Source organism: Apteryx mantelli, chromosome 1 (genome assembly GCF_036417845.1).
Source record: "Apteryx mantelli isolate bAptMan1 chromosome 1, bAptMan1.hap1, whole genome shotgun sequence".
NCBI lineage: Eukaryota > Metazoa > Chordata > Aves > Apterygiformes > Apterygidae > Apteryx > Apteryx mantelli.
The window spans coordinates 166,216,331-166,236,346 of record NC_089978.1 but is presented as its reverse complement, the minus strand read 5'-3'; the positions used below and the strand labels follow the sequence as shown (position 1 = coordinate 166,236,346).

General features: G+C 42.3%; 1 protein-coding gene across 2 annotated transcripts in view; it reads right to left on the bottom strand.

The window, feature by feature from the left end:
• Window positions 1–20,016, bottom strand: part of EP300 (E1A binding protein p300) — a 68,702-nt gene that overhangs the window by 27,801 nt on the left and 20,885 nt on the right. For both annotated transcript variants that reach the window (XM_067310495.1, XM_067310497.1), the window contains exons 3-12: window positions 12,469–12,645; window positions 10,000–10,261; window positions 9,104–9,217; window positions 7,977–8,213; window positions 5,302–5,395; window positions 4,407–4,541; window positions 3,899–4,016; window positions 3,123–3,297; window positions 935–1,012; window positions 70–179 (exon numbers count right to left, since the gene is read on the bottom strand). In XM_067310495.1, coding sequence (XP_067166596.1) covers window positions 70–179; window positions 935–1,012; window positions 3,123–3,297; window positions 3,899–4,016; window positions 4,407–4,541; window positions 5,302–5,395; window positions 7,977–8,213; window positions 9,104–9,217; window positions 10,000–10,261; window positions 12,469–12,645 — 1,500 coding nt within the window. The remainder of the gene's footprint in view (window positions 1–69; window positions 180–934; window positions 1,013–3,122; window positions 3,298–3,898; window positions 4,017–4,406; window positions 4,542–5,301; window positions 5,396–7,976; window positions 8,214–9,103; window positions 9,218–9,999; window positions 10,262–12,468; window positions 12,646–20,016) is intronic.

Below are 20,016 nucleotides of genomic sequence, written 5' to 3'. Positions count from 1 at the left end.
TTAAGGTAATCACAGCCAATGGGAGCAAACCTGTGAGTCGGCGCTGGCTGAAAGGCAATGCACACTGACCTGGTTCATGGCCCCAGCCTGGCTTAGCTGTCCAGGGTGCTGAAGAGGAGGGGTTTGCCGGGGTCCCATTGATGACAGCTGCATATTCATCTGGCCAAACTGATTCATTCCTGCACATTTATGCCAAAAAAAGACTTATAAACAAAGGCCTGAATTCTCCTTTGGGTACCGTTCAACATCTGGAGAAGAAATGTTGCCAGTTCCTTCCCAATTTCATTTTCTATCAACCAATTTTTGAGCATGCACTATTGTAATGGAAATATCTTATCAATCAGTTACATGGAACAATTATAAAGTGTCCAAGCTACCACGCTCCTTCAGAACACATGCTAGTCTTTTTCCCTGAAAAACTTGTTTCAGTCTACAGTTTTAGATGGCTTGCATTATCTTAACTACATATTAGAAGTTCACTTATTGAACTCCAGGCTGTAAATCTTCACATACTTCCCTAAAGCATCTTGTATGTTGGCCAAAATATTTCTTGAATATGCAAAGGTTCTCCCCCTTTCTTCTAAGCAATAATTCTTACCATCCTTCAACTGCCACAGAGGTGTCCCTCCTCTAAGATGACTAGGCCCACCATATTTACTTGATTGACTCCACCATTCTACAGCCACACAATCAGCACTTTCAAAAGCATCAACCTCTTCATCTAACAAAGCAAGTTCCCTAACATAAAGCACTTAAATTCCCAAGAAGAGCATGAAACGCTAATAAAATATATATATTTATGTATATATTACACAATATAGATATAATCTATTTTCTTAATTGAATGGGAAAACAGCAGGTGAAACTCAGGCTACAACACTTAGCAAGAGTTGCCCGATTTCTTCAGAGTAGCACATTTTCTTCGGATGATTACCTGGCTGTGTCTGCATGCGATTCATCATCTGGTTTGGCACGCTGGCACGTATCAGGGTTGGGTCAGGCAGTGGACCATCTAGAAAAAGGACATTGGAATAAGGTTATGGCATTTAGAAGACCACCAGGTTTTAATCCACCAAACATTTTTATCTTAACATCTTTTCTATAATATTTTATTACAACACAGTAACTTTAAACACTTAAAATAACAATCCTTGAAGCATGAAGCAAAACAAACAAACAAACAAAAAAAAACCCAAAACCCCCCAAACTTCCTTGAAAATATGAGCATGCCCTGTTGACAAAAAATATCCTCAGACTGAGAGACAGCTTTCAGAAGTTGAGGTCAACTATGAAGTATGTTATCAAGGTACAACAACAAACTCAGCATTTTACAAACATTCCAAACCATCAAAAATGACTACAGACCACCCTACACTTATCACACTTCTAGTCTGAAAACACTATGAAAACTGTATGGCTCAACTGAAGGTTAACCAGGGGTCTGAAGTTTGAGAACTGCTGGAATACATAATAGATAACTAAAGTGTCACACTTACTACTGAAGATCAACTTTCTACAGAGGTTACAGCAAACAAATTCACAGCACCAGTCTTAAAAGCTTTTATTTCTGGATCTTTTCATGCTTGAAATTAGAACTGGATTTACCAAAACGCATTCATATTTAAGAAGAAGAAAAACCCCTAAGATTAAGCTTTTTGAAATAAAATTCTGGATTTAGTGGATGGTTCTGGGTTTTTAGGGGGAAAAAAAACCCCACAGAAACACAGGAAGGTTTTGCCTCTCAGTTGACTAATGCCAATCATGACCATCTTTTTACAAAACCCTTTACAATGTCTTTGATAGCTACTCATCTGTTCACATGAGATGTCTTAAGAACTTGATTCTTGACTTCAAAGAATCTAAGAATATCCAGGAGTGAACTGAACCATGGAGAAAATCCTTTTCTTCTGAGAGGGAGGCTCTCAGGACAGTTAGCACATGCAGGAGGGGGAGGGAAAGGCACTGCTCTAGAAAAACATTCACAGAGCTGTTGCATTTGTTTTTAAGAAACAAACTATTTCAGTTTCCAGAGCTCTCAATCCAGACTGAGACACAAAATTCATCCTAAAGTAGATTTTGGCTCAAATAAACGGGGGGAAAAAAATACTAGTGCTCTTGCAGTTAAATCACAGAGCACAGGATGCCATTTTACTTAGAGAAATGTATAGATGAAAATCCTGTGTTTCAATTATTTAAAGGACTTAATCAACTGGAAAAATAAGATGACAATGTCAAAGGATGTCCCTCATTTTTTAACTGGAAATATCACATGCAATGATTGATGTTCTGTTCTACCTGTTACCCAGATAAAATATACTAAATACCTGAGGTAGCCTACAGTGCCTCATCACATTCTAATGTGTGAAGGGTACCTAGAAAGAGACACTACAATCTTTAGCAGTGTTAGTTTTGATCATTAGGTTCTCTCCATCAAAATCAATTTTATTCTAATGTACTAATGCCTGGTTAGAAAGGAACCTAATAATAAACTAGCATTAAGAGAGTGAATTCAAAGAACAGAACTACTGCAAAAGAGAAGACAGTTACATAGAAAAAAGCTGAAATGTGTTTTTTACTGCATGCTGTAAAGGTCATTTGTCCAAAAAACAAATGTGGCATACAACCACCACTATCTAAACTTTGAAAGGCATGAACACCTAAGCACTCCACTCACGGTACTCTCTGCTTAGCAACAACATTAAGAGCTGTGATAATTTCAAACACCGCACAACCAAGCACTACAAAAGTGTATTCCTTTGTATTAAATAAAGTTACCTTTAATTGAATTAATTCTAGAGGTAAAACTAACAAGACTGAAGTTCTACAGTGTTAAGGATACAACTTAATCTCCATTCCCCCTACCCCCAAAGCAAGTGTAAAGGTCTATGACATTTCAATTAGCTCTTAAGACTGAACTCTTTCACATCTTACACGGTCATTAGCTAACAGAAAAGCAAGGCAAAGGTTTTGCAAGTACTTCTGAACAAAAAGTAAAAACAAGTTCTACTTAACTCTGAGCAACCCAGGTACCTGTGAAATAAGAGGGGAACAGTCACCAGCCTACCAAAATGACAGCACAGGATTATCCTGCACCAAGTAGAAAGTAACCCAACTGTTCTTACTTGCAGACATCCCTGGCTGGGGCTGTCCCATGGTGGGCCCTTGATTCATGGCAGCCTGCGGCATACCCGGTGCATTTGGTATCATGCTTTGCTTCTGCAGCCTGGTCCTTCGTTTTTCTTCTAATTCCTTCTGAATCTTATAGATCTTCTCAGCTAGCAAGTGATAGTACTCTGCCTGTTGGGCAGGAACACAAGTCAGGAGAGCAGACCAGACATAAAACAAGCAAAAGGCAACCAGCACCGTGATCAAAACCCGGGCTGGAAAACATCCTTCCACACACACTTTTTCGGTTGGGTAAGGTTGGCTCTCCCGTGCCAGGCGCTGCTGGGGAGACTGGGGGGTGAAAACGGACACAGTTCAGGGCGTTTCTGGAACAACCATTAGGGCACCTCTGCAAGTTTTCCTTCTTGTGTCCAACACTCCTTAGAGAGAACCACAATGAAGAGCTTCACGCTGCCTTCAGGACACCCCGAGAAGTCTCAGGCACAGCACGCCAGCACAGACACCGCCCCCACTCCTGGCATGCCCAGGCACAAGCCTGCAGCTGCCTGCTTCCTAGGCCCAAACCAGCAACCCCTTCTACAACACCCCTCAGCCTGGCACTCTCATCTAGACTTTTCTCTCCTTCTCCTCCCCAACCACATCATCATTCCCACAGAAACTCTTCAGTTTGTAGTTCTGCACTCCTCCCACAACCCCCCGGACAAACTCTTCTCGAGGGAAGTAAAGCAGAAGCTCTGCAGCATGGGGGGAGAGAGAGATGATGGCCTCTCACCCTGCTATTTGCCGATTCATACATATCTCCTTCCACTTTCCGAGCATATGCCACCAGGTTCTCCATACGCCGATCCTTCAGAGCTGCAGGGTCAGGAGTAGGAAATATGGCTTGCACTCTGAAGACAAAGCAGGCAAGCGGTTAAGATGGCTCCAAAGCAGGACATGGGCACCAGCACAAGTGATTCAAAAACAAAGCAGGGAGCAAGTGGCTGCTCCTCTTCCCTGCAGACACCCTCCCCACATTGATGGCCTCAACGCAACGTGGGACACTTCCCGTACGACAGTCCCAAGCCAGCACAGGCGGCTCCATTAAAGACAAGGAAAGCAAGAACATACCATCTTTCACACTTCTGCTTTCTCTTCTCAACAACTCTTAAAAAGCTCACACCAACTCTTAAAAAGCTCCTTGATTTTGGTAGGTGGGCTTCCTCCTACTTCGCCCCCCCCCCCGGTCTCGGAGGCAGCAAGTCACCTAACTGGAGATTATTTCGATATTAGCTACTCACAATTTATGAACAAGATGATTTCGGAGATCCTGAGTAATGTCTTCATGCCACTGCTTTCGAATTCCAGTATTGGATGGTTGAGCTGTTGGCATGGCCCCCATACTGGCAACACTGGCACTTTCATTCATCATGGCGCTTCAAAAAGAATAAGAATTTCAGGGGTGAAAGTCCAGCCTGAGGTCACTCATCTTACAGTTACATCTTCCACTCACAGCCTCTTTTAGAATAACGTTAGGCCAAAGCACTATCTCAGACAGTCCCTAATCAATGGACAAACTCTGCAGAAACAGCTGCACAAAGACCAAAACAACATATCCATCTCAGAATGAAAGAGGGCTGTGAAAGTGTACATGCTGTGCTACCCAAGGATTTGGAAAACTGGCACAAAAAGCTAGAAAATCCAAAGGGAGAGATAGGAATCAATCGAATTTTTTCCCCTGTTCATACAGAAAGGGCCATGATCCTGTTAAGCACAAGGATTGCTCTTACATCTCATTGAATAACCTGTCCTTGGGTCCCACAGCAGAGTAATGGCAGGCTTGTGGTATGACATGCTGAATAGTAAGCACAGTGGGGCTTCAGATCTGCACATATACTGACCCAGCTAGTGTCTGTAACCTTTGTGGCCTAAGAAAATCTGTTTGCAAGCACTGAGAGACTAAATTAAAATAGGTACCAAAACCTGTGAAATGGATAAGAACAAAGATACTCCAGTTGTGAGGTTTCTCTTCCAACTGCCCTTAGCAGCAAGCATCAGTTAAAACCCTCCCAAGATGAGAACAGGAATATCCTTACATACATCCTCTTCCCCTCCATCATGATCATTCATCGAGGGCAATGATTGGCATTTGCAGCTCAATAAAATCACTTGGATGCAAAGAATGCATGAACTTACTTTTGGGAATTCATGGTTGAATGCAACATTGAGTCAGGCAGCAGATTAGGGGTTTGAACCCCTACTCCTCCATTCACTCCCATTGGATTTGCACCTAGAAAACGAAAGGATAAGTGCTTTAAAAAGAGCCACCAAAATACTATGCAAAATCAGTAATTGTTCAGAAATAACAAGGGCCTAGACTTTCTGGTACTTTACTTCTGTAGAGGAAATTTAATTACCCTTTGCTCTCTTTACCCTCTTCCTTTCACCAACTTAGAAGTTGATGAGGCACAACACTGGTGATCTCCAAGTGAAGCATCACAGCATATTACTCTTCTGAGCATCTTCCTGAACTTCTGAACACACAAGCAATTTCCATTTGCTGCCAATATTATGTACCAGAATCCTGTTCTGTGACTCTCTAAAGACTCAGTGTTACAAACCACTTCTGCCTTTAGTTTAGAAGTTTCTTTTGTGATTCAGAGGCTTAGGATATATGCCCCAAAAGCCTTCACAACTTTCAAAATGGCAGGTCTTTCAGTTATCACCTACATTTGACGAAGTCCCCTCTCACTCCTTCCATACTCAAAGAGCCTGCAACTACCTTCCATGTTTATATTAAAAAGGGGAAAATCTGACAATCCTTTGGAGGGAAAGACACTCCAGTAATTTGGTATGTACCAGAATCCCCTTTTCTGAACCACAGCAGATCTCAATGACCATGGAAATTGCCTGTTTTAACTGACACACTACACTAAGACTGGATCAGTGAAGAAAAATGCAGCATACTTCTGCCTGGAACTACTAAATAGATCACTTTGTGAAGAAGGGAGAGTAGCATGAAACCTATCACCAAGCTTTGTATGTATTTAGGGCATCTCAATCCTACAGAATCTGTATTTTCTGCAAAATTAGACACTGCATATAAGAGAAATCCACTGAAACCAAGTTTAGCAAACCTAATATACACCTCTGAAACCACACCCAAATGCTTCAGTCTGTTCATAAAGCTGCCTGTACCCCCCACCCCTTCCTTTAGTCACTTTTTCTCCCTTCCAAAGTCACCTTGCCATGTGAGAGCAAACTGGTCTAGAAGACACAGCTGTTACCTTTACCTTACCTCTCCCTTTTCAACTGCCAGAACCTTGATCGTTTGTTTGACCTATTTAGGATGGCATCTCTTCACAGTTCTCACCAAATTCTGCTATTTCTTCTCATCTAGCCCTGTTGTCATGCAGTCCATGAGTTGATGATTCCTAGCTCAGCTGTTTTAATCCCCTCCTTAGCCACCCGCTCCTAATAATGAAACCACAGTCAAAAATCTACCCTCTCCATTCATGTCCTTTTTACATAAAGCTTCACAGCCCTTCACTCTCCAAGAACTTTTTAACCCCATCTCTTCAGGTCATTTTGTCTCTGCTTATCACTATTACGGTGAGAGCTGCCCGATAAGAAAGTACAAGCTAAATCCCATCTCTGCAAATAAAGAGAAAAAACAGAGATCCATTTCTCTTCAGAAAAAGATGGCAGATTCCTTTCGACCTTCCAAGGTCCTTACTGTAACATTTCTGAGCTTTTGAAAGCCATCTACTCTGTAAAGTACGCTAATGCACAGTAGAAAGCCATGTTATTTTATCTACTTGTTTTAGGACTAAGCTCTCAGGAACTTTTTTTTTTTTTTTTTAAACACACTTTACACACTGGAAGGCAAGATGTTGGCAATACACAAGTTGCATGCAGTCATCTCACTAACAGGTCTACTCCAGACAGCAGTCTTTTCCCGAGCAGCTCAGAAGTAGGATGTAGTTTGGTGCAGAACAGCACAACCTGCAGCCTGCAAACAAATGCTGCTTTCTTCAAGCAACCTCTCAAGCCCTCCCTCAGCAGCCCTGTTCATACACACTACTCGTTCTGCACACAGGCTTGTCACTGGGCATAATGCACCACTGCAATCCAATAACAAGCCTGTGATAAATCTCTACCAGCTCATTTTCCTCTTCTCGGTTAAAAAAACCACCTCTGCTTAAGCAGCTCAAGCTAAGAGCTGGCAATGAGAAACAAACTCCTGTGATGTAAGCGCAAACTATCAGAATTAGATTTGATGGTTAAAGGTTACTTCATTTGACACCAGAAGTGACAGCTAGGGCAGAATTAAATGCGCTTCACATTAAAATTCTTCCGCAGTCTTTCGTGGTTTTGCAATAAACCACACAGACAAATTACAGTTATATGAGTCCACATGACAGGATTCAGAGAAAGAGTCAGTATTCTCTCCTTTACATTTTTGAAAACAAGCATTATGCAACCAAGATACAAGTGTAAAATGCTGCAATCTGAGTGACAAGGAAGCACGCTTGAATGCAGGTGTCTTGTCATTTTCAATTAAAAGCTTCTAAAAAGCCTGAAACTTGTGTTATAAAGCCACAAAACATCACATCAAATGGGGAAAAAAATCATTTTTCCAAAGAAAATACTTTCCACAGAAAGACTTGTTGATTTTCAAGGGAAAACATTTGGGAGCTCTAATATCCCCTGTTCCACTGAGTAGCTTGTCATCTCAAGACTAAAATATTGGAAAATCATAGCTTTTGCTAATTAGCTAGCTGTATTCAGCTAGTAGGTTAAGAAAGTTTGCATTAGATACAGCACAAATTGCCTGTAGTTTGTATTTTACCACCAGCAGATCAACTTACTCATGGGATTCATAGGGCGCAGACCTTGGGGTGACTGTCCTTGCTGCTGATTCTTCACTTGAGCCTGGGATTGTGTCTGCATCTGGTTCCCTTGATAGGTCAGTCCAAGGGCTGCATAGGCTCTCTCGATGGAGCTGGGGTCTATCTGACTGGTAGTGTTTATGCTGGGCGTTGTCTGCTGCCCCACACCCACAGAGCCAGTATTTGCAAGTCCTACTGCAGCTCCGCCCAGCAGCGCTAGAAGAGAGATACCAAGTTGATAAAGACAGCAGGAGGCAGCCAAAGAAGTCCAAGAGAACAGGGGAAAGCATGCAAGACTACTGGCCGATCAGAACCAAAATGTCTCCTTCTAGTAGTGCACAGGTAAGAATCCAGGTCTGAAAAACCTGCCATGAAACAACAGGATGACAAGTTTTGGCCTAACTAGTCATTCCAACAACATGCTGATTTCCCTTGGAGTTGCTGAGAGCAAATCCCACTCCAGCATTTAGGACAGCTGTTTGCCAAAAACTGAAAGCAGAGGCATATCATGTCACAGATGTTAAAGGAAGAGGGTCACAGCCCTTCAACACCCATTCTGATGCCTCCCCCATCCCTCTCCCCAAGAAATACTCCAGCTCAGGCCAGTCATGAGTATCATAAAGTAGCATGAAGAGAGGAGTAAAGGCATACAGGCAATACAATGACAGAAATCTCAGAAAAGATTTTGGCAGGAAGACCAAGGGGACAAGAAGGGGAGGAAGAAAAAGAGCCATCTGATGCAAACATACAGGATGAAGACAGAAAAGCACTGGCTAAGATCATTAGGGCTGAAATGACACAGCTGTGTGTGTGCATGCGCACACACATGTGTGCCTCTCTCTCCAGAACCTTGTCAGCTGGAAGGGGTGATAGAGAAGTGCAAATCAGCTGGGTAAGAGACAAATATCACTCTTGTTCACCCTTACCACTCTCCTGCCAGGAAAAGCTTAAAGTTAGAAAGCTTTCAGAAAAACTGGCTATCAGAGGGAGAAATATGTTCTGCAACTGTTCCAACAGCACCGCTATCCTCAACTGGGTCAAACAAATTAAGTTAAAACATGCATTTTATGGTTTATCAAATACACAGAACTCCCTGGAAGACTTACATTGTTGGTTTCTTTTGTCCCCAGCATTTTTGAGAGGCAGACATACAGGACAATCATGTCTTGTACAGTTCTTCCAGTGCGAGATGATTTGTCGGGAAGACGCGCAATGTGCCACTGAGAAAGGAAGGGGATGAAAAGCCTTTAGAAACTACTGCTAACATCTCCACATCGTCAACACAAACTCAATAGGGAGCAGCTATTTCTCTCAGGGCACATCTCTACATCAACAACAGTTCAGCAAAGTATTACGTGAAGCAGTTCAGCACTAAACAGCTCTGCAAACGCAGCTAGATCGCCGCAAGTACTTATGCTGGCTCAATTAAAGCATTCTTGGCAGCTCTATGTTAAACATCTAAGACTACATCTCCGTAGCTCCATGGATAACACCCTATATATCAGGGATGAGGCAGACAGTATCAGCAGTTGTCACCACCCAGAAAAGCCTAGGCTACCACGGAGGTAGTCCACAGACTTTCCTTGGCTATGGGAACAGACTAAATGTTCACCTGTGCCAGTAACAGACAAATTCCTGGATAGCTATTGCTTAAGATTTGTCCCTTCCCTTTAAGGGAAACAGGCAGATTCCTCCTTGCAGATTCCTACTTTGTCTGCACTTATCAGAAGACAGCACTTAAAAGGCAAGTTTCACAGTTAAGCACAAGATCTTCAATCATCTTTGTGCCATCTTGCCTTCTCTAGCTTGCCTAAACTTTAAAAATCTCAGAAGAGGTTTATGATTTCTATTCCTAAAGGGGCAGATAAGAAAAAATCTACTTCCCAAGCCACCCCTAGATCCCCATGTCCTTTAATGGCATTTCTTCACCATCTCTTACTAGGAGGTCTTCTGGTCCTGCAAGTGTTGACCACATCTATACAACCACTCCTCCTCCACTTACCCTGGCAAGATTTGCCAGCCTGACAATGTGTCATGTGGTTCAGGACATTCTTCATGGTTCGGCAATGAGGGAGGTTGCACTGTCGCACCTCACCGTTAGCCTGTTCTCGTCGCTGACACTTGTGAGCATGTAAGAGGAGAACTAGTTGCTGCTGAATGAGCTTGCGTTTTTCTGGATCTGCTGTCGGTGCTCCAGACCCCATTCCTTGTGAAGCTGCTGGCCCCATCCCAGCTTGCTGAACTTGGGGAGCCTGCTGCTGGCCCTGTAGGAGGCAGAAAGGAGACACCCAGAAATAAGCCTGTTTAAGAACAGTGCATTTAACAAGTAACCAAAGTACACAAGAATCAGTGAAGAAAAACAACTATTACATGTGTGATTAAGCAAATATCCCACCTATCTGTATTTCTGGGTGGCCCATATTAAAGACCCATTTACAACAGTGCCAGCAAGACTCCTGTTGCCAACTAGTTACTTCTCCATGTCACTCCCTCCTATTTCTAGCTCTTGCCTGATCAACAAAAGCTTATTCAATTTTGTATATGCTCACAGGTCAATCTGTGGTGCTAGGCCAACTTGGAAAACATTATTAATAGCACTTAGACCTCAAATCTCTTTTTAAGTGGCCTTATTTGGGAGGCTAGAAAGAGTTGCATCCACAATTCCTGCATTAAAGGAAGAAAGCACCTATTAATTTTTCCTCAATTTTAGTATGCGATACCTCAGTTTGACTGTCCCTAGAAAACGAGAATGAAGAGGAAGTGATGGGACCTTCTTCTATCACAAAGATTGCACACAGGCATTATAAAAAAAAGAAAGTGTTTGCGCTCCATCTCTGCCACAGAGATGAAGCACAACTTCAGAATAATTCATGGTAGAGAACTAATATCAAGTATGGCAATATCTAGCACTTCTTCTAAACTTTTGTGCATTTCTCCAGACTTTGTATTGCTTCCAGGTGATATCTGAGGAGCACTTTGGGAAAGAAGAGAGGTTTATGGACTCTATGTTACTTGTTTCACTTCAGCTCTATAGCCTTCAGTTTCTAATACACTCTTCACTTCCAGGGGGTTTGAGGGTGTTTCTAGAGCTCTCAAAAGCCTCCACAGTTTTTCAGAGCTCAATTACCTGCACTCCTAAACCCCAGTTCTCCTGCAGCTCTTCAAAACTAGTATGAACCTTTCATTTTGCAAAAATCTGTGAATTACTTAATCCCCTCAGGGCTTTTAGATGCTCCAGCGTGACCTTAGTTGCCTTGTTTGCAGCCTGTCATTCTAAACATCAACTGAGACATTTTCATTCCTAAGTCCACCTGTGTAGCAATTCAACCCCCCAAAAGTTATAAACTCTGCACTGAACACAAGCTTGACAGTTGGGGTCCTGAACAACAAGCTTCTGCTGTTTCCTCAGTAGTTCATATGACTGCCTATTTGTGCCAGACTTCCAGGTGTTTCATGCTTGACTTCAAAAACATTAAATAAAATTCATGGGACTGAACTTGAATTCAATGGTATAAAAAGTTGCCTGGAACAGATTTTCATTCACCAATAATTAAGATTAAGACACTGACTTCCAAGAAGGGGGAGAAAAATCTAAGATTTGAAGCTGCAGGAAACACCAGCTATGTTCAGAAATGAGAATTTATTTCACAAGTGAGGAAAAAAAATAGGGAAAAAGTGGAGGACATGCCGCATATGTACCCCTAACCAGTTTAAGCTTCTACAATAACAAACACATTAAACATCTACAAACACATTCAGCCTCTTTGCTCTCCCAGACCATCAGATACCAGGATTAAGCTCAAGCAAGGGAAGTTAATGCTTCTGTCATTTGTAAGTTTGGGCCATCCACTTTTCCCACCACTCTCACTTCCCCTTTCCTCGAGCCCTGCTGCAGGAACAGTAGGGGGCAGGGCTACTATGGCAACAACTGCCAGGGAACCTCTAGAATCAAGACCATTGCGCATGTTCACATAAGGCCTAACACAACAGGAACGAACAGGATCGGAGCTGCTAGGTGCTACCACAGCACAGATAACGCATGTTTGAGAAGAGAGATTTCTCTCTCCCAGAAGCATCAATGACTGCAAGCCAGGAAAACAACCCTCAAGACAAAACTACAGGGAGAGGAAGGGACCCAGAGGACCAGCCACAGGAGAAAGGATGGGAGTGACCAGAGGTGTCCAAGCAGGTAGAAAAACTTACTTTTCATTTTCTGTTAGCAGGGTTTGAAGGGTAAAGAGTGAAGATGGCAGCTTATCAATAGAGAAAGCACAAATCAGCCCCCTCCTCCAGACCAGCCCTTTTAGGATTTGGAACAAGTGCCTTGTGTGAGGATTCAGAGCACGCATTCACATTGGGTATGACAGCTGCAAAATTTCACCATGCCTCCTAACACGGCAACACTAGAGCACTGCGTATTGCTCCGTTTTGGTCTGCTACATCTGCTGGAGACACCTTTCATTCTACTTACCATATTAGGCATTCCTGCCCCAGGAACTGGCTTCTTATCCATCGGAAACTGTGGTAAGCTATTCTGCAGCCCAGCTTTATTCTGCATCTGAGGCCCAAGTCCGCTGGCTCCAATCTGTGGCCCAGTATTCTGACTATATGGCTGGCCATAAGGACTGGGATTGCTCATCATTCCCATCTAGGAATTAAAATGGTAAGAAGTTCAAGTGAGATAGCATAGTTCACAATAAAAGGCAAATGAAAACTTAAGAGAAGCAAGACCGAACACAGCTATGAACTAGGTGTAATGCAATACTGATCCATATGCTTCCTTTGCTCCCTCATTTTACACCAACCATGTAACATCCAACTCCTCAACCATACAGTTCCTTTAAACAGTGAGGCCAATATAGCAACCTTTGAGGACAGTCTGGTTAGAACTGGTCTGACACTTTTCTTACAGAACATTTTATTCAACAGATTCTCATTTCACCTTTCCCAATCACAAATCTGTATCATGGACTATACAACTCAGAAGTCTGAAACGATTTTTCTGCTCTCTGCATCTGTGCAGACTCCAAATGAAGACAAATACCACCTTCATTCATATCAGCAGGGTTTATCCTAAATGCCTCCCACCCAACTGTCAGCACTCCCACAGCTCCTCTCCAGACAGCCATAACAATGCAAGTCCACATTTTCAGCATACAACACAGTTTTCAATTTTTGAGTGCATCATAGGCATAGGTAACACCACACTGAATCGCACAGGCACAGTATTTGTTGGCAACTGCAAGTACTAGAGGTCAAAGGAGAGGTCGCAGGGAACTCTGCAAACAAAGCTACTGAACCCTTCACCCATAGGGAAAGGGGATTCTTATTTCATACAAGGGCTATATATCCTCTTCTGTAGTATGCATCACCTATTGCATATTCAACAGTTTTAGCACACCAGAACATGTTGCCTGTTGCCTTGGAGCGTTCCAGAATCTAAGGCACAGTAAGGGTCAATCTTGCCAACAAAGGCGACATTTTTTTCCCACTCTTTGCGTTCCCGTCTACTTTTCACAGAAAATTTGGCCTTCCAACACTAACTTCTAACTTCTTACTAAGTTATTGCCATTACTCAGCCAGGATCCTAGAAGAGCTGTAACTCAGTAATAAAGGCATGAAATTAAAGAGCTACACCATTTCAGTTCACATTAGTCTCTGACTAGACAGTGTTCAGTCTACTTGAAGTGTTTTTGTTCGACTCTAGGCATTGTTTTCCTGCATCCAAAGTGCACACAAACTCCTGTGGTAGGTTTCTTTCCCATTAATCCTACATTTGTCCTCAAACCCTCTTTCCCTTGTAGAAAGGCCTTGTTTCTGCTCCTCACCAAGCTTCTCCAACTTGCAGAGAAAAGTGACCTACCTCCCCAGGTATTATCTGTGATTAGCCAAAAACTTTCCTCCTTCTTCAGGTGTGCCAATCCACTGTAACAGCCTTCAGCTTGCATTTACAAAATGCAGCAGGATCAAACACATGTTCCTGGAAAAGCGGCACAAACCTCACCGAGGAACCTGCCACTTTAGATACCTCATGTGTACAAAGTGAACTCCCCCTCCACACAAACAAAAACCATAATCTCACAGCACAGTGGTAATTTATTAGAGAGCCATGAAAGAATCTCTGCGCATGGTAGATGAACAAGCTGTGTAATGAGCAGGAAGAACCAAAAGCTTCATTTCTTCTCTCCTTTAGTAGCGCCACTGCCATGTCTTGACTGCGATGAATATGCATGTGGTGACTGACCAGGCAGCTGCAGCCAAAAATGGAACAGGTAAGGGTCAAGGCCTTCCCACCTCTCCCTCGGGAAGGCACCTAATAAGGTCTTTCCTGTGTTGAGCAGGAAAGGGGAGGGGAGAGGTCCAGGGAGAAGAAAAAAAAAAACAGGAAAAAAAGCAGGAGCCACAAATACACTGGTATCTTTGAGGACACTTCCCCATCATCACTGCTGCCTCAAATTGACCAACAGGTTCAAGAGTTAACGGAGGACTGACAGAATTATTTCCTTATGAAAACATGATAAAGTTTTTTCCTGTAGGACAGTCTGATCCGTTTGGCTCCAGAAAGGATGAAATCAGGTAGGTACCTTAAGGAATGGACATCTCCAGGCAGACAAAGTTTTCAAGTTCATTAAATTAATATTCACAGCTCAAAGTTAGCTGTCAGCTAGGAGTGGAGTGCATTATTTACAGGGTTTGCTTAAGTGCAGACTAAGTTGGCCATCACTAACACTGTATGCACCCAGATGACTTCTGTGATCTATGCTGCTATCAGCCTTAAAGCCTAATCAACTGTAATTCAGCTCTGAAGGCTGAATGGTACCTATTTTCACACCCTGGTGTCACAGAAAGAACTCAAGATGCACAACAGAGACAAGACCACTGGGGGCTTCAGACATTGTGCCAAAGGATACAAAACAACCATGGCCTGATGAGCCAGCTCTGTCCTGACTGCAGGGGGAAAAGAAACCTAGACTTACAAAAGCACCTTTGCTATGCAACCAGAAACTGAAGCTTTCTGATGAAACTTGGGGATGAGGTTTGGCCTTGCCAGCCAGCCTTTGTATCTGCATTACAGCTGAAGCCTCATGTAAGCTTTACATGAAGCATCTGGCTTTTTAACGAACACTAATAAAGTTGGCACAGTGCAACATCTTTGATGCTTTCTCAAGCATGAGTCAGTGGTACTGTTTGAGGTGCAAAAACAGCCCCTCAAAGAAAGATGTTTCCATGGCAGAAAAGCAACACCCCGCTCTCCCTTGGGCTGGGAACCGTCACCCGCCCTGCCAAAGGGTCTCCCCTCTGCCCTGCTGTACTTGGGGACCAGGAGACAGAAGACAACATGCCCAGCTCAGCCCAGCAGGTTCCTGACAAGGGTAATCCTCAGTTGCCCCTCTCAGGCCACAGAAGAGGCAAATGCCAGGGGAGCAGATGCCAGGCTAGAGGGCAAGCATGCCGGACTGACCCTGAAGACCATGCACTCGAGCATCACCTGAACAGGTTCCGAAAAGCAGATGCCTCAAGGTCTCCTGGAACAAGTCTGCAGCCACAGCTTTGTCCAGGTGAGACAGACCTCCAGGTCCACAGCTGAACCTCACAGCAACACCCTCCTGGTCCAGCCATCACAGACCCATTAACCTGACATCCGCAATGCGGACACAACTCTAGGACGAGTCAACAGAAAGGTCACCGGGGAGATTCCTCACAGCAATGTCATGGGGCCAAAGCTTTTCATTAGTGACCCTGGCACAAGAAACAGGAGCATGCTAATATCATTTGCTATGACATGTTGGGAAAACATCAATAAAAGCAAGATGAAAGCATCCAACAGGAAGAAATGGATGACCTAGTGACTAGAGCTACAGAAGCAAAAAAAAAAAAAAAAAAAAAAACCTCCTAGAAACTTGAAGTTCATCAGTTGTAAACAACCAGAAAGACTTTGCCATATAGTTCACTATCATGTAACTGATCTATTTGGAAGGGGGTGGGGAAGGGAGAGATGCGATCAAGTGAACAGCAGCCAAAGTAAGGCGGTGCTGGTTCCACTGCATGAGACAAGTACAAGGCATCTGCAATACTGTACAAAAACACACATGGCTGAATCATTGTCCTCACTGACTGTGAACTATCTCTACATTCCTTCCCGGCCTACATCCTTCCACTGCTCTTCTCATTTCTCTTCTTTATTCATCCCATTTGTTGCTTTTCTCCCTCTCTTCACTTCATAGCCTCAACTCTCATCACATAAGGAAAGACTTTGCACACACAGAAGAGCACAGAAATGCACAACACAAAGGAAAAGTAGTCGTAGGGGACAAAAGAAGAGAAAACAGAAAAAAAAGGAGAAGAGCAAGAGAGGATGATACATGGCTAATAGATAGTAATCTCAAATTGTTATTCCCTCTACACACACAATAGAAAACGACCAGGCTTGACTTTCTTCTCTCCAGCTGAAGCAGTGGTTGTCATCACCAGAATGGTGGAAGATGTGCATCTCTCTCAACGTATAAATGATGTGGATGACATGAGAAGTTCAAAAAACATGCCAGTTCACAGGCAAAAACAGCATCAGATAGGGCTGTTCAGAAGCTTCCCCCTATCTCACAAGGGCAGCTTTGGAAGTGGAGGAAGTTCCCTAAAGTTTTGTTCTGATGCCATGAAACATATGCATCTTTGGTTTGGAAGAAGGTCAAGTAACTAACAGCAGTACTTCTACTTACACTGTTAATACAAACCCTATTTGAGGAGGAACACCTGGTTACAGCAATGCACATAGAAACAGTAGAAAATCTGTAACGTCTATGTAAAAACAAGTGCTTCAATGAAGATATTTTGAAAGACAGAACTGGACATCAGCAATAGTATAGCAATACTCTATTTGTTGTTCAAAGATGTTCATAAGCATGAAGGAAAGAAACAGAATTGAGTTTGGTAACATTCTTCCAAATAATCCAACATTTGCAGCATCAGCTGTGTATCTCTATCAGGGTAACTGTAGTGCACGTGCTATTTGAAGACCACACTGATGTATCAAGTATCTTTCAGTGTCCACACGTTCAAAAGCAATGGAATAGGAAAGTTGATCAAATTCCAGCTCACTCTTAAAAAAAAACCCCTCATAACTACTGTATACCACTTTCTAGTACCATTCTGCTGACCGATTGGACCCAGACATAGCCTCACAACAAAATTTTGCCAGTTTCTCCTGCATTCTTTCCAAGAGCTGCTATTGATTGCTATTTACTGCATTATGTTTTCAGATACCTTTTGCAAGAGTCTAGCACTCTTTCACTACCATTTGTGCAAGAAACTCCCCTATTCACCCCAAGAACTTACAGCTAACAAATGCAAGTCTTTACTGCTCCATTTCTCCCTTATGAACAAATGCATTCCTCCACTATGGCACGATAAAGTAAGCAATTATCCACTTTTCATCTTGCTTCACCAAAGAAGAAAAAGCAAAGGGCCAGAACATGTAAATACACTTTTAATGGATTAGTACTTGATCATATAGTACACTTGGCCTCAAAGTCTAAACACTATGCATATATTTACCTCTGGAATCAAATGGCTATTAAAAACAAAGCAAACCAAGAACACATCCCTTCAGCCTAAAAAGGGACACCAAACACTACGTTGAATACGGTAACATTAAGAAACATAAGCTTCTCTTATTTTCTTTATTTGTATCTAATTTCACAAATTGACATCAACTCCTTCAATCTCTCTGCAACTTTGAACAGCAGAATTATAGCTGAAGTACTCTGACATTTTTTATTATTTTAAGGAAGTTATGGAGTTTCTAGAGAATCATGTTTGCTATAGTAAAGCATTACAATCAATTCTTCTTAAGGTGTTAAATGCTGATAAAGCAGAAAAGCGTCTCCATTGCAATAAGCTAGAATCCTGTACATACTCAAATGAAGCAGCAAGCCAAAGGACAAAGAATTACTACCGGAGCTCTGAGCATTTCAAGTCACCTCATAGGCAAGTGAAACGATCACACTGCAGAGCTCGCCATTCCCTTACAGATCTGAACTGCCTTCGTGTCCATCTCAGCACGGGTACATTTCTTGAATTAGTGGGGCATAAAAGGTAAAGTGACTAAATTCACCTGACCTTCAGATCATTTAGGCCAGAGCATGACCATCACAAACGCACATACCAACTCATATGCAAAACACCCTCTTCTAAGAAGAGGCTGGACAAGAAGACAGTAACTGGCAAATCTTCACAAGACCCAGTGGAACAATTAAAGAGTCGGAATAAGGTTTTAACTACATATATTTCCAAATGAAGAATGGCTCAAAACAGGAAACATGAATTTGCACTTAAGTCATGAAGCTTTAATTTGCAGTGAAATAAAAAGCTTGAAATTTTCTTTAACATGAAAGAATCAAAGGATTATAAAACAGAGCATCGAAAACTCCATTTTAAGAGTAATAGGTAAGTCCATCCCTCCTTGTAACTTGCCAACAATCAAGCACACAGAAAACAAAAAGTTTACTCAAGAAAGCAAAACTTGTTATTCCTTCCACCTCCAAACTTATAACAGTTCCTCTTAGGCTAAATTTTCAGAGGTATTTAAGCTGGCACTGTTGCCAAAACAGGGCTCACACCCTCCTCTGACTGGCAATACGCACTCCTTTAACATGTCCCCTCCCAAGTATCAGCACTCTCTCCTGCTGATGAGCATGAACTGGGTCAGGAAACTAACCCAGCTTTTTTTAAATGACCAGGTTAGTTTCCAGCCTGGATTAGCTCTTCAACAAAATTTGTTGTGCAATTGGCACATGGAAGGAGATGGCGTGCAGACAGAATTGCTTCTTTGTATGTCAGTGATTGCTTACATTATACATAAAACTTTGGCATTACAAAACAGGACATAAGTGGTAGGTTATGGAAAATGTAAGTTAATATCTAGCTGATGACCCCAAATGAATCATTTGTGTTGATATTTGGGATTTCAAGTCCTAAAAAAAGGAATGCTCACAATTGGAGAAGTTGAGAACTATATGCTTCCCTCTGAAAAGCAAGCATTTCACTCCACGGCTAGCCAATCATTTGGGAAGAGAGGAAGAACATGCCTCACTAACTCCAGAAGACAACAGAAAAAAGCAGAAATGTAACCAATTTTGCTCCCTGAATTGAATAGCCACTTGGAGTTCATCTTTACTATTAAAAAAAACAGTAACAACCTCCTCCTCTTGACTGGTTAACATCACAGGAAACACAAGCTACTCCTCTGTAAAAATCGCTGCAGACAAGACATCTCAGTTTTACTGAAAGACAATTCACAGAGGACAGGGGAAACTGTCATCACCTAAAGGGACTGACCTTGGCAAGCTAACATTATAATAAAAGTAAAGTGGCTGGTCTTCTGGTTTTTCTCCTCCCAAAGGATAGCTCCTGGATAATGCACATTTTCACTATGATGAAGGCAACCTACAAAAGTTATTACACAGACTCCCACATTAGCAGTAACACACTATTAAATTCACCAATTAAGAAACTGGTTTTAAAAACAACTGCTCTAGGGTCCTCTGTTCTCATCTACTTTTTTGAAGATTTGTAGGTGGGAACAATGAAAGCAGATCGGCGGAGAGATAAAATGGGCAGACATTACTGTTGTCAGATTTTGCTAACTGCACTGCATGAAGTGAAACGCAGGCTCCCTGCCAACAACCAAACCAATTGAAGACATTCTGGAATTTCAGCCTCCATTTCAGACTGTTCTCTCTCATCAAGCAGTTTAAACTGCTTTATGAAGGCTACATCCACCACACATACACTAAAGCTCTTTTTTCCTCAAAAACTAAGAACTCTGCTGTAAGTATTTTCTACCACACTGGGAAAACGAACAAAAAAGCAGAATTTATCATGTATTCGGTCTGAAGATTCCCAAAGCACAAAATGCTGCTTAGTTTAGATGTACAGCACATTTCGGAATTTAAGAATGCTGGGAAGACAATTTAGTTTTGGATCATGTCAGCTGAAAGCTCAATTTTGTGGCCTTAGATTT